Here is a 15,117-nt window from a genome sequence, read left to right on the forward strand (position 1 = left end):
TAGATCATCCTATGGGATCACTATATGGCCATGCTAGAATGGACAGCGGAGGCTGTTCTTTCCAACCACAAATCCGCTTACAACTACTAAGCTTCACCTTTATCCCAAGCTGAGCCTCCTATAAGACCAAACAGATCATGCACTTGTTGTCAATCAGATATGCCATTACGGCCACTGTAGTCTTCTGTAATGGCCAGATGGTGACCATTCCCTGGGTAGGGACAAGTGGGAGGGGTTGACATTGGCAGCCATAGTGACATAATTCAAAGAAGAGATTTGTGTGTGCGTGGTTTGTTTGTTTGTTTTGCGTTGTGATATTCAGGAAAGTGTTGCTGTGCCCTTGCTCCAGGAACCATGCTTAACCAGGGTTTGAGGAAACAAATCGATCCGGTCGTAAACATGGCAGTCAAACGCTGCTTGGAAAATAGAGGCATCTGCTGAAGAGATTGTTGTTGTAATCAAGTGATGAGTGAAGAGAGACTGAACAGGAACACCATTTAGAGTTGGAGCCATTTTAAATATGATTGAGCTACCTAGGATCAATGACCGTGTTAATAACAGTGCAAACCCTTCCCAACCGGTGTGACAGACCATTAGCTTGGGGAGCCAACGCAAGTCTTTTAGGTTTTAGGCAAGGTTACTCGGCACACGAGCATGGTTCGGAATAACTGTTACACCGGCACGCCAGGCAAGCAAAATATTTTGAGCCACATCTGCGATCTCATTAACACATGGCTTGAAGGAGCCAGACACACCGCTGCGTCAAATGATTTCCCAAGGCCCACCTCTCACAGAGATCTAACAAAGGGAAGCAGAGGGGGGGCTTTGATGAAACTGTCTGGAATGGTCTTGACTCACACGACTATCATAAGTATCGTCTCTGATTCATGTCCATGCATCATTAATGAAGTGTTCAAATCATTCAATGTAATTGTTACGTTTGTAATTAACACATTGACAGTGCAAAAATAAAAGATACAATAACTGTTTCTATTCCAATGCACAGAGCAGGCAAATCTATCCGGAGCAAGGATAAGAGTCTATGTATATGTACTTGTCTGGATCCCAATTAGCGTTTGCAGAAGCAGCAGCTACTCTTCCTGGGGTCCACAAAACATGACAAGTAACAAAACACTGATAGACGAGGACAGTCACACATTTGAATTACAATGATGATACACAAACAGTACAACAAAAAAAGAATACAAACAATACAACTAAAAAGTTGTCTGTACTGTTCTTTACTCTGTACTTTCCTGTACAAAAAAACAGCATCCAAGATATAAGATTTTTCTACCTGCGTTGTGCAAGTGTATATTGTGTGTGTAGGGAAATTTTATCCAGCTGGAAACGAGAGCAGCAATTATTAGTTCCGTAGAAGCACTTCTTGATTAAATGCAATGCCTTTGGCAACAACATTGAAATCTTGATACTGTGCCAAATGTAATTTGTGGGTGGATATGTTTCTTATAGCAGGTATTTTTAAGGTGCTATATGTTCCCTTCGGGGGGGTGTTATAGGATAAAGATGATCACCGTATCTGTATGGACCATAGAGAATGATAGAGGACGCTTCTTTGTATCTATCCCATTATGGTATCTGAGCACACGGGCGGCATCATTGAGGCCATATCCATTTGAGTTGGTATGCATACTGCCACCTATAGTGTGTTGTTTGAACAGATATAAAGCCAAGGCTGGCGATCTTACATCCACATGCATTTATGGAATGTTTGCTCACAAGTATAATTCATTGGCTAATTGCCTCCTGATGACCTGGATGGAATTATGTGATCCTCCTTAACCCATAGGAAGTACCACCTAGTTAACTACTTCAAAATGAGGGCATTTTTCAATGGTGCTGCCCATGCTAAAATAGGCTTTTGGGAACTAGAGTCCTCTTCTCATTCTCTGTGGTAAGGATGGACACGCCAGGTGCTTTGTGTTCAACACAGAACTAACACAGAGAAAGTAGTTTTGGATCACTGCTGAACTTTATCCCTCCTCCAGTCGCTCTACTCTTCTTCTGTCACTATTTTTTTTTAGAACTAAGTTTTTCCTTTTGATTTGTCATTGCAGGTTTCTTTATTACATTTGAATAGGTATTTAAGTTGACTGTTTGTATACAATTAAATTGTTAATTTATTGTTCTATTTTTACCATGTAAATAAAAGCATTGTATGTGTACAATAGATCTCTCCAGAGTAATCAATACTTAGGTTGGGATTCAATCTGTGGAGAGCTGTCGGCAATGCACCATTTATTGGTCATTTCCGATTGAACCGACATGTGCAGCGATAAGAATGCAATTGGGAACATTGCCTTTCAAAGCCATATTGTAGACCCCCCCCCCCCCCGACTAACCTGTTTGTTCATGAGGATGTAGATGAGAGGGTTGATGACAGTGCTGCTCTTGGCCAGGAGTGAGGGCACCACGGCAGCCACAGGGGTGATGATGCCGGGCCGGCCAAACGTCGCCATCATGGCCACCACGCCGTAGGGCATCCAGCACAATATGTAGCACACCACTGTAGTCAGCACCATGAACAGGATGTGGTACTCTCTCCGCCGTGCCGCTGTCCTACGTATCTTACCCACCTAGAGACCGGTGAGATGAAAGGAGAGAGTGAGGGGAGGTGACGGTGTTTCGTCACCCCGGGGAGAGAATATAATAGTCCTTTTGTCCAAACAGAAATGCACCTGTTTGTTGTATTTATATTCTCAAACCCCTGGACACACTCTGGATATTTGATGAATGCTTATATTTGAGAGCGAATAGTCTGTCTCTGTCTCTTTCACTCACATCCCTGCAGTGTAGGTTCATTGTTCTGCCTGAGGGCTTCTCTCCAAACCCACAGAGAGCCAGTGGTAATCAGTCCATCCATTTTGTGACGCTAACCTTCCATTTCAGCCATGAGACAACTGACGCACCATTCATCTCCCCCACCCGCCCTATCGGGGGACAGCAGATAGGGAGAGGGAGTCCATACTCCTCCCTCCATTTAGGAGGACTAAGGCACTGACCCTCTCTCCAACCTGTTGCGCCAACACTTGAACTCTATGTTAATCTTTTGAGCTAATGCCTAAGGCATTTTGGTCTCCCAGGCAAGGTTTAATTATCACATGTATCTGTGCCTTGAGTCGCATGCCAATTTTGTAGATTCATCTGCTGAATTTGGATTTCTCGTTGCCCTGACCTGGACCTTCTAGCACGCTTAAATGGAAGTGCGCTATTGGGAACACTCACTAATCCTACTTGTCTGAATTGCTGAATTACTGTAGGGATCTGAGGGGTTGGGCGCTGGGGTTGTCTTCATAAGTCTGTCCCAATTCGGTTGTAAAACCTTGCCTGGCTACTGGTCCACATCGCTCAGGTCAAATGCCACACCCACTAACGTTTCTTCTCCACGATGAGTCTGGATTGGATTTCCTCTCCTCCCGGAGAGTGAACACATTCTGACATTCTAAATGGTCCCAGAAACCGATTGGTTGGGCCAACGCGAATCATGAGTCACGTCATTTTGACGTAAGCACAAACAACTTCAAAGATGACAGGTTCAAACTAAGGTATGGAGCGATCGACAGGGCAGCAGAATTAAATGTATGATGAGTTGTCAGGCAACGTAATTACAGCTCCAATAGCAAAACAGTGGCGGGCTGTATTCATTGTCGATTGGTCAGTTCTTGACACCGTGCACTGCAACTGACTCTGGTGCTTCATGGGGATACTGCAAGACACATTTAGTGAAAGCTGCTTACTCTTATCAGGGGAGTCCGAACAGAAGAAAGGAATTATTTAGATTTGGGATTAGAGAGGGGTCAGTAGCTAACACACACAAAAAATAACCCCATAATCTGTATGTGTAAGTGTGCATATACAGTGGGGGAAAAGAATTTAGTCAGCCACCAATTGTGCAAGTTCTCCCACTTAAAAAGATGAGATGCATGTAATTTTCATCATAGGTACACTTCAACTATGACACACAATGAGAGAAAAAAATCCAGAAAATCACATTGTAGGATTTTTAATGAATTTATTTGCAAATTATGGTGGAAAATAAGTATTTGGTCCATAAAAGTTTCTCAATACTTTGTTATATACATTGTCATTGCCAACAAAGAGGTCAAACGTTTTCTGTAAGTCTTCACAAGGTTTTCACACACTGTTGCTGGTATTTTGGCCCATTCCTCCATGCAGATTTCCTCTAGAGCAGTGATGTTTTGGGACTGTTGCTGGGCAACAGACTTTCAACTCCCCCCAAAGATTTTCTATGGGGTTGAGATCTGGAGACTGGCTAGGACCTTGAAATGCTTCTTACGAAGCCACTCCTTCATTGCCCGGGTGGTGTGTTTGGGATCATTGTCATGCTGAAAGACCCAGCCACGTTTCATCTTCAATGCCCTTGCTGATGGAAGGAGGTTTTCACTCAATCTCACGATACATGGCCCCATTCATTCTTTCCTTTACACGGATCAGCCGTCCTGGTCCCTTTGCAGAAAAATAGCCCCAAAGCATGATGTTTCCACCCCCATGCTTCACAGTAGGTATGGTGTTCTTTTGATGCAACTCAGCATTCTTTGTCCTCCAAACACGACGAGTTGAGGTTTTACCAAAAAGTTATATTTTGGTTTCATCTGACCATATGACATTCTCCCAATCTTCTTCTGGATCATCCAAATGCTCTCTAGAAAACTTCAGATGGGCCTGGACATGTCCCCCTGCTTAAGCCAGTACGTCTGGCACTGCAGGATTTGAGTCCCTGGCGGCGTAGTGTGTTACTGATGGTAGGCTTTGTTACTTTGGTCCCAGCTCTCTGCAGGTCATTCACTAGGTCCCCCCCGTGTGGTTCTGGGATTTTTGTTCACCGTTTTTGTGATCATTTTGACCCCACGGGGTGAGATCTTGCGTGGGGCCCCAGATCGAGGGAGATTATCAGTGGTCTTGTATGTCTTCCATTTCCTAATAATTTCTCCCACAGTTGATTTCTTCAAACCAAGCTGCTTACCTATTGTAGATTCAGTCTTCCCAGCCTGGTGCAGGTCTACAATTTTGTTTCTGGTGTCCTCTGACAGCTCTTTGGTCTTGGCCGTAGTGGAGTTTGGAGTGTGACTGTTTGAGGTTGTGGACAGGTGTCTTTTATACTGATAAGTTCAAACAGGTGCCATTAATACAGGTAACGAGTGAAGTTACAGGTCTGTGAGAGCCAGAAATCTTGCTTGTTTGTAGGTGACCAAATACTTATTTTCCACCATAATTTGCAAATAAATTCATTAAATTACAGGCCTGACTAAATACTCTTTTGCCCCACTGTGTGCATATATAGTGTGCATTCATACATGTACATGTTTCTCAGGACATTCCCCTGCGCTCACTCGGAGTGGTTTAGGGCTTTGTGAAAGCTGCTGAATGTTTCACTCCGAGTCCAGGACTAAACAGCCCTAAACAGATTTGCATTGGGTAATCCAGCCAGCACTCAGCTAACACACTCATTCATCCCCTCCTGGTCCTGATTCTATCTGAAGGGGAATAAAGTGTGATGGGTCATACACAGACGTTTCGGCTTAAATCATATCAAAGTATAACCCATACAGTGAAACGCTGACTTACAAGCTCTTCCTCAACAAGGCAGGGTTAAATTATAACAGAAGCATGTAAAAGAGAGCCAAATTAGAAGGGAGAGGGAGGGAAGAGGAAGTGTGTGAATCTACACACCGAAGAAGGCCAAACTATCTGTGTCTGCTATCCTGATGAAGTGAGCATTATGCAACATCTTTTTGAGTGGACCCATAACACTTTATTGCTTCTCTGGATTCACGTTTTATGCACCAACCAGACTTTTGGGGGGGTGCAATGGTCCTCTTTTGATTTATACATCTGAGGGGTGAACACTTTTTGGAGTAGGCACTTAGGGTGAGAGACATTTAACCACCTCAAAGTAGTGGACAGAGAAAGGACCTAAACAAACCATCACACGTCGCTTACACACGCTGGCTGGGGGAATATTTACCGTAGCAGTTTCACTTGAAAATGTGTTTTGGCAGCATGAAACCCCTCAGGTTTGTTCTTGGAGGGTCATGAACTCAAGCCAAACGGCTATTTTAATTGTAAATGTATAAACGCAAAGAAATGGTGGATAAAATGACAAGGTTGAAACCACCTCCTCCAGACTCACTGGGTTTTCTAGAGGGCTGATCTTGGAGTGAATTCACCACCCCAAACAACATGCATGTGCAGATGCATTGAATACATCTGGATTAAAACACAATAAGGGTTTTGATCAGAGTGCTGATATTGATCTCTACAGGGAGACAGATTCAATTCAATTTGAAGGTCTCCCCAACATGTACACACACACTCACCTCTACCCTAACCTACCGCCCCCACCACCCCCTCTACCACCCCCATCACACCCCCCACCCACACCTGTTTGACGGCCCACAGCAGCCGACAGTAGCAGTAGACCATGATGACGATGGGCAGACCCAGGCAGAAGATGAACAGACAGATGATGTAGGCGTGGGACTGAGCCGTCCTCAGGGTCCATGACACAGAGCAGCTGGTGCCGGCGCCCTCCAAGTCGTAGCTACTCCAGCCCAGCAGGGGGGGCACCGTCCAGAATATGGAGTAGAGCCAGGAGCCCCCCACAGCCAGCAGGGGCTTGCGGTAGTCAGGACCACGCTTGTTGTACAGGGTCAGGGTGCTGTAGCGGTCGTAGGACAGGACCACCAGGGAGATCAACGACACAATACCTGGGGAGGGGCAGGCATATTATTACAATTACAACATCTAACCTTTCTGTTATTTGCATGCCATGTGGAAATGTTTGTCTATCATTATGTGAAATGCTTCGTTGATGACGTCATAAATGATGCTAACGAGAGTTTACTGTATGATGATGTCATGAAGACACTGGCATTTAAAATCCAAAAGCCATTTAAAATCGTAAATTTACTTACACGTGATAGAATGCTACATTGTACCGTGGTGTAAGGTACTTAAGTAGTACTTTAAAGTATTTTTACTTAAGTAATTTGAGGATATCTGTACTTTACTTTACTACTTAAATTTGACTACTTTCACTTTTATTTTTACTCCATACATTTTCCCTGACACCCAAAAGTACTTATATTTTGAATGCTTAGCAGGACTGGAAAATTGTCCAAATCACACACTTATCAAGAGAAAACACATGCTTTGTTTGTGAATGATGTCTGTGTCACGGTTGATGAAAGGAGAGGACCAAGGTGCAGCGTGGTGAGCATACATGATCAAAATGACACCGAACAAAAACAATAAACACTACAAAACCAAACCGTGAAGGTCAAAGGCTAAATGCCCTAAACAAAGTCACCCTCCCACAAACACAGGTGGGGAAAAAAGGGCACCTAAGTATGGTTCCCAATCATAGACAATGATAGACAGCTGTCCCTGATTGGCCAAACACAAAGAAATAGAAAACATAGAATGCCCACCCCAACTCACGCCCTGACCAAACCAAAATAGAGACATGAAAAGGATCTCTAAGGTCAGGGCGTGACAGTCTGAGAGTTGGAGTGTGCCCCTGGCTATCCGTAAATTTAAAAAACATATTGTGCTGTCTTTTTTGCTTAATATGAGTAATTTAAAATTATGCTGAGGTATATTTTTAGAATTACATTTACTTTTGATGCTTAAGTATATTTACAACCAAATACTTTAAAACCTTTACTCAAGTAGTATTTTACTGGGTAACTTTCACTTTTACTTGAATCACTTTCTACGAAGTATGAAAATGGGGTACTTTTTCAACCACTCACATTGTAGCAGGTCCCATCAAATGACCTGGTAGGCCCTACACTAATCTCAGCAGCTGACAGTGATTATTTCCCGTAACAAATTCCTCATCAGCCTATCAAAGATCTTAGGCATTGTATCCACCAACCAATGGTATTTCTTAAAATAGGTCAACCCTGGCCGCCAGAGGGATAATTTAACCCTACAAATTTGAGGTTAACTTTTGTTCTGTTGGTCTGTAACTAAATGTTGTGTGTCAATATTGCATTGATACATCCTTGACTAGGCTACTAGTACTAGTATTAGACAAAACATTTGTATATAAGACAAAATCCCAAATTTTTCTGATCTGTTTCACCCACGTCCATGTGCTTTTATGTAAAAAAATATATAAATTATGTCCTTACAACATGTAAGTTTATTGTACATTGTCATAAAAAAAAGAACACTATCGACTTGTCAAATAGCAGTGATGTACCATTATTGCCAAATAGCATTGCTTCTGGGAGGCACATATTGTTAAAGCGGATGACTTTGACATCGATAGTGTGCTTAAACCATGGGTTCGAACCCCCTCGTGGCAAGCTTCTTTGATGAGCAAAAAATGTTCACTGCCAGTCCTTAATGGGCTCTTGAGAGCTCCCGAATGGTGCTGTGGTCTAAGGCACTGCATCTCAGTGCAAGAGGTGTCACTACAGTCCCTGTTTCGAATCCAGGCTGTATCTGAACCGCTCGTAGGAACTCAGCTCGTCCTCTCCTCTCTCCCAGACTGCTGTAGCCCACTCCAACGCGGTCCGGTCAGCAGGGAAATTACTGTGCCAACCTTAGACCACTCGGTGGTGGGGGCTACCGTCTGATAGGCGAAATAGAGGGAGTACTGGAGTAGGAAGCCACGGCATTACGATGGAGTACAGTCACACTTCTCCGGAAGGGACAGTCAGGCATCACTGACCTGGGCGGAATGCTGGGCAGGCTTGAGATAAGCCATGGTAGGAGGCCCTCTTATAGTGGTATGAAGATCTTCTCTGCTGGTGTGGAGACGGTGGAGAATGGGGAGGACCTCCTCCATAGCCATACCCAGTTGCGCCAGGCAGTGGTGTTGGAGTAGATGACCCAAGGGTCAATACTGGAGCCCCTCCTGTTCAGCCTGTACATTAATGATCTGCCTTGTCTGTACTGGGTCTGAAGTTCAAATGTATGCAGATTATACAGTGATATATGTGCATGCAAAAAGCAAACAACAAGCTGCACAAGAACTCACTACTGTAATGGTCCAGGTTACAAAGTCGCTCAGTGACTCGTGTTTGCATCTCAATGTGAAAAAAACTGTTTGCATGTTCTTCACAAAGAGAGCAACAGATGCTGCTGAGCCAGTTGTCTATGTTTTCAGGGGAGAAGCTCCAGGTGGAATCTGATTTTAAGTACCTTGGCATCATACTTGATTCCAACCTCTCTTTTAAAAAGCACGTGAAAAAGGTCATTCAAATAACCAAATTCAACCTAGCTAATTTCCGATTTATACGAAATTGTTTGACAACAGAGGTAGCAAAACTGTACTTCAAATCTATGATACTCCCCCACTTAACATACTGCTTGACTAGTTGGGCCCAAGCCTGCTGTACAACATTAAAACTTATTCAGTCTGTCTACAAACAGGCTCTCAAAGTGCCTGATAGGAAGCCCAATAGCCATCATCACTGTTACATCCTCAGAAAGCATGAGCTCCTGAGTTGGGAAAATCTTGTGCAATACACAGATGCATGTCTTGTATTCAAGATCCTAAATGGCCTGGCTCCTCCCCCTCCACTCAGTATTTTTGTTAAACAGAAAACCCAAACATATGGCAGCAGATCCACAAGGTCTGCCATGAGAGGTGACTGTATAGTTCCCTTAATTAAGGAAAAGCACCTTTAGTAAATCCGCTTTCTCTGTGAGAGCTGTCTGAAATACACTGCCATCAGACACACATAACTGCACCACATCACACTTTCACAAAATGCATGAAGACATGACTAAAGGTCAATCAGATTTGTGAACATAATCCCTAGCTGTATATTGCCACTTTCCATGTTGTCTGTTGTCTGTAGCTTGTGAGGTGTGGAAACACTTTGTTGATTTTATGAATTTTGTCTTGCTGCTGTTTGTTCTATGTTGTTCTGTCTGTATGCTACGTCTTGCTTGTCCTATGTTGCTCTGTCTGTATGCTATGTCTTGCTTGTCCTATGTTGCTCTGCGTGTGCTCACTGCTCAATGATTGTCTATATTGTAATTCTTTTTAATAACCTGCCCAGGGACTGCGGATGAAAATTAGCCGGCTGGCTAAAACCGGCACTTTTACTGAAACGTTGATTAATGTGCACTGTCCCTGAAAAAATAAAATAAACTCAACTCATAAACAAAACAAGAGAAGCGTACAGAACGTGAATCAAAACAATACTACCTAGTGACTGATGGCTACTGAGGGCTAAATAAAGGGAGAGTAATCAAGGTGTGCATCATGCTCGCTTCGAGGCAAGCAACACTGAAGCATGCATGAGAGCACCAGCTGTTCTGGACGACTGTGTGTTAATGCTCTTGGTAGCAGATGTGAGCAAGACCTTTAAACAAGTCAACGTTCACAAAGTCTCTGGGCCAGATGGATTCCCAGGACGTGTACTCAAAGCATGCGCGGACCAACTGGCAAGTGTCTTCACTGACATTTTCAACCTCTCCATGACCGAGTCTGTAATACCTACATGTTTCAAGCAGACCACCATAGTCGCTGTGCCCAAGGAAGAGAAGGTAACCTGCCTAAATGATTACCGCCCTATAGCACTTACGTTGGTAGCCATGAAGTGCTTTGAAAGGCTGGTAATCTCACGTCAACAGCATCATCTCAGATACCATAGACCCACTCCAATTCGCATACCTCCCCAACAGATCCACAGATAACGCAATCTCAATCGCACTCCACACTGCCCTTTCTCACCTGGACAAAAGGAACACCTATGTGAGAATGCTGTTCATTGACTGCTGCTCAGTGTTCAACATCATAGTGCCCACAAAGCTCATCACTAAGCTAAGGACCCCGGGACTAAACACCTCCCTCAGCAACTGGATCCTGGACTTCCTGACGGGCCGCCCCCAGGTGGTAAGGGTAGGCAACAACACGTCTGCCACGCTGATCCTCAACACTGGGGCCCCTCAGGAGTGTGTACTTAGCCCCCACCTATACTCCCTGTTCACCCACAACTGCATGGCCTAACACAACTCTAACACCATCATTAAGTTTGCTGATGACACAACAGTGGTAGGCCTGATCACCGACAACGATGAGACAGCCTATAGGGAGGAGGTGAGAGACCTGGCAGTGTGGTGCCAGGACAACAATCTCTTCCTCAATGTGAGCAAGACAAAGGAGCTGAACGTGGACTACGGGAAAAGGCGTGCCGAACAGGCCCCATTTAACATCGACATGGCTGTAGTGGAGCGGGTCGAGAGTTTCAAGTTCCTTGGTGTCCACATCACCAATGAACTATCATGGTCCAAACACACCAAGACAGTCGTTAAGAGGGCACGACAACACCTTTTCCCCTCAAGAGACTTGAAAAGATTTGGCATGGGTCCCCAGATCCTCAAAAAGTTCTACAGCTGCACCATCGAGAGCATCCTGACCGGCTGCATCAACGCCTGGTATGGCAACTGCTCGGGCACCTGACCGCAAGGTAGTGGATACGGAGGGTAGTGGATACAGCCCAGTACATCACTGGGGCCAAGCTTCCTGCCATCCAGGACCTATATACTAGGCGGTGTCAGAGGAAAGCTCAACAAATTGTCAGAGACACCCGTCACCCAAGTCACGGCAAGCGGTACCGGAGCACCAAGTCTCGGACCAAAAGGCTCCTTAACAGCTTCTACCCCTAAATCATAAGACTGCTGAAAAATTAATCAAATGGCCACCGGACTATTGACATTGATACCCCTCCATTTGTTTTGTACACTGATGCTACTCTCTGTTTATTATCTATGCATAGTCACTTCACCCCTACCTATATGTTCAAATTACCTCGACTAACCTATATCCCTGCACATTGACTCGGTACCGGTACCCCTTTGTATATACCCTCGTTACTTTAAAAAAAATTACTTTATTTTGTAAATATTTTCTTAACTCTTTTTTGAACTGCACTGTTGGTTATGGGCTTGTAAGTAAGCATTTCACTGTAAGGTCTGCACTTGTATTCGGCGCATGTGACAAATAATGTTGGATTTAATTTGATGGTTGCCAGGGCTGGTGGTGAGTCGACCGGTGACGTCATGCAGGGGAGCGGGAGTAGGCATGACAACGTAGACGTTCAGAGGTACCAGAAATCTTCCACTATGTTCCATCAAACTCAAAAATCAAGAAAATAACATAAAACACAGCCTCACTTAAAGCACCTGACATGATATATTCTGTAGTCAGACCATTCTAGTTCTCGTGAAGAAGGAACAATGCTTTTTGCTGACATTATGTATGAATCAAATAGGCCTGGTCGCGCCTCGGGCTACCGCACACACAGAGACAGAACCGGCACGGACACGTGACACACAGCATAAAATAATGCGATCAGCAAAACAAAAAACACACTGTTTACACAACTTATGGAAGCCTAACACCATTATCACACTATCACCAATAGCGACAACACGTGTCACATCAAAGGTGACAGGCTCGTGGTACTGAAAGGACATACATGTGCACTCCATGGTGATGAAGGAGAGACAGTTTTGGTCAAACGCATAGACATGGCTGATAGACCGCCGACAGCAGTCACACACAGCATAAAATATTGTTAAAGAATAAGCAGCCCATTCACTCCAGCAGGCCCTATGAAATCACAACAATACAAAAGCATAACCATTTCATTTACAATATGAAATTAACAAAGCAGCTATTACTTCCCATTGCAAATACACAGTTTATTAGGTACACCACCCCGTTCACGAAAATTGATCACTCCTACAGACAGTTGGTCACGTGGCCATGGCTTGCTCTATAAAGCAGGCAGACCGACATCGAGGCATTCAGTTACTGTTTTATTGAAAGTTAGAATAGGCAAAACAAGTGACCTAACCAACTGAGTGTGGTATGATCGTTGGTGCCGGATCCAGTATTTCAGAAACGTCCGGCCTCCTGGGCTTTTCACGCACAACAGTTTCTAAGGTTTCCCAAGACAAACAAAAAGCATCCAGCGGCAGTCCTGGGGGCGAAAACAGTTAGTCGATGAGAGAAGTCGAAGGAGAATGGCAAGAATTCGTGCAAGCTATTAGGCAAGCCACAAACAGACAAATAATGGTGCAGTACAACAGTGTTGTGCAGAACGGCACCTCGGAACTCACAACTCGTCGATCATTGTCACGGATGGGCTACTGAAGCAGACGACCACATGGGGTTCCACTTCTATCAGCTAATAACAAGAAGAAGCGGCTCTATTGATCACGTAATCACCAACACTGAACAATTGAGTGTGGAAAAATCTTGGATGAAACATGAAGGTGAGTTCAGTCTACTTGAGTGGCCTGGTCAGTCCCCATACCTCAACCCAATAGAGCATCTTTGGGATGAAATGGAACGGGCTGTTCCCAGCATGAATGTACCGCTGTCCAATCTGCAGCAACTTCATGATGCCATTGCGTCAGCATGGATCAACATCCCTGTGGACCGTTTCCGACACCCTGTAGAATTTCCTGAAGAATTCTGGTTGTTCTGGAGGCAAAGGGGGTTCTGACCCGGGACAAGATGGTTTTACCTAATAAACAGGCCGGTGAGTGTATAATGCTTCATCAACTCTGGGAACCTACACAAACGGTCCGATTGAGTAATCCAAACCATCTGAGACAGAATTCAGAGGACTTTGCAATGAACACACAACATTGACTTTACTCCACTACATTTCTAAAGAAAATAATGTACTTTTTACTCTGTACATTTTCCATGACACCCAAAAGTACTCATTACATTTTGAATGCTTAGCAGGCCAGGAAAATTGTCAAATTCTCGCATTTATCAAGAGAACATCCCTTGTCATCCCTACCGCCTCTGATCTGGCGGATTCATTCAACACACATGCTTTGTTTGTAAATGATGTTGTAATCGGCCTGTGTGTAGCTGGTGTGGAGGAGTCAGGCGCAGGACAGCAGTAATGAATAATTAATGTAATTAATAATTAATGTTCTTTACTCAAGAATACAAATATACAACACAATAAACTAGACCACAATAACGGACTGTATACATACAAACACTCACTCACAAAAACCATGGGGGAACATAGGGTTAAATAATGAACAAGTAATTGGGGGATTGAAACCAGGTGTGTAAAACAAAGACAAAACAAATGGAAAATGAAAAGTGGATCGCCGATGGCTAGAAGGCCGGTGACGTCGACCGCCGAACGCTGCCCGAACAAGGAGAGGGACCGACTTCGGTAGAAGTTGTGACAGATGTCTGAGTGTCGGAGCATGCCCCTGGCTATCCGTGAATTAAAAAAACAAGAAAATGGTGCTGTCTGGTTTGCTTAATATAAGGAATTTAATATGATTTATACTTTTACTTTTGATACTTAAGTAAATTTAAGCAATTACATTTACTTTTGATACTTTAAAATATTTAAAACCAAATACTTATTTACTTTTACTCGAGTAGTATTTTACTGGGTGACTTTCAATTTTACTTGAGTCATTTTCTATTAAGGTAGCTTTACTTTTTTGCAAGTATGATAAGTGGGTACTTTTTCCACCACTGCACACAGTCCTCCATCTAAAAAAAACATCTGAATTTTAAGTGAAAGCTTCCCGTAATCTATTTTGACAGATGTGATGTTGAGACTTCAGACTCATCCCAGGAGGTGTTATAGTTCGCTAGGTAGTCTGCTAAAAGCTCATTATAACTCTGAACACAGACGAGCCGCTTAGAACTGCTGGGACGCCTGGTAAAACAAAGAGACATGATGAGACAGAGTGGTAGCAGGAGTAGTGGCTCTACATCCTGATGAGCAGATTTAGCCTCATGTATTCCAGGCAGTCTCTCCTCTTTATTTCTCATGTCCCATATGCTAAACTCTTAAAAGTAAAGGTGCCTGGAAGAACCCTTTTGGGTTGCCACACTGGCAGAACCTTTCCAGTTCAAAAAGAAACCCCTCTGAAAAGGGTCTTTGAGGAATCCCTGTGTAAAGGTTAATTTCAGAACCTTTTTTGTGATTGGAGGGGCTCAATATATTGTCAAGACGGCAGCCTATCAGATTGGAGGTGTGGCTTATTAGAGACGTGGCTTACATAGTTATTTTTGGCCAACTGTTAGTGTAAATGTAACTCCTGTTTATC

At 43.8% G+C, this 15,117-nt stretch overlaps 1 protein-coding gene across 1 annotated transcript in view; it reads right to left on the reverse strand.

Annotated features, from left to right (window-relative positions):
- The window catches only part of LOC135547336 (parapinopsin-like), a 39,616-nt gene that overhangs the window by 7,236 nt on the left and 17,263 nt on the right, over positions 1-15,117 (reverse strand). Inside the window, exons 2-3 of the mRNA XM_064976252.1 lie at positions 6,424-6,749; positions 2,364-2,597 (exon numbers count right to left, since the gene is read on the reverse strand). Coding sequence (XP_064832324.1) covers positions 2,364-2,597; positions 6,424-6,749 — 560 coding nt within the window. The remainder of the gene's footprint in view (positions 1-2,363; positions 2,598-6,423; positions 6,750-15,117) is intronic.

Source organism: Oncorhynchus masou, chromosome 10, assembly GCF_036934945.1.
Source record: "Oncorhynchus masou masou isolate Uvic2021 chromosome 10, UVic_Omas_1.1, whole genome shotgun sequence".
Lineage (NCBI taxonomy): Eukaryota > Metazoa > Chordata > Actinopteri > Salmoniformes > Salmonidae > Oncorhynchus > Oncorhynchus masou.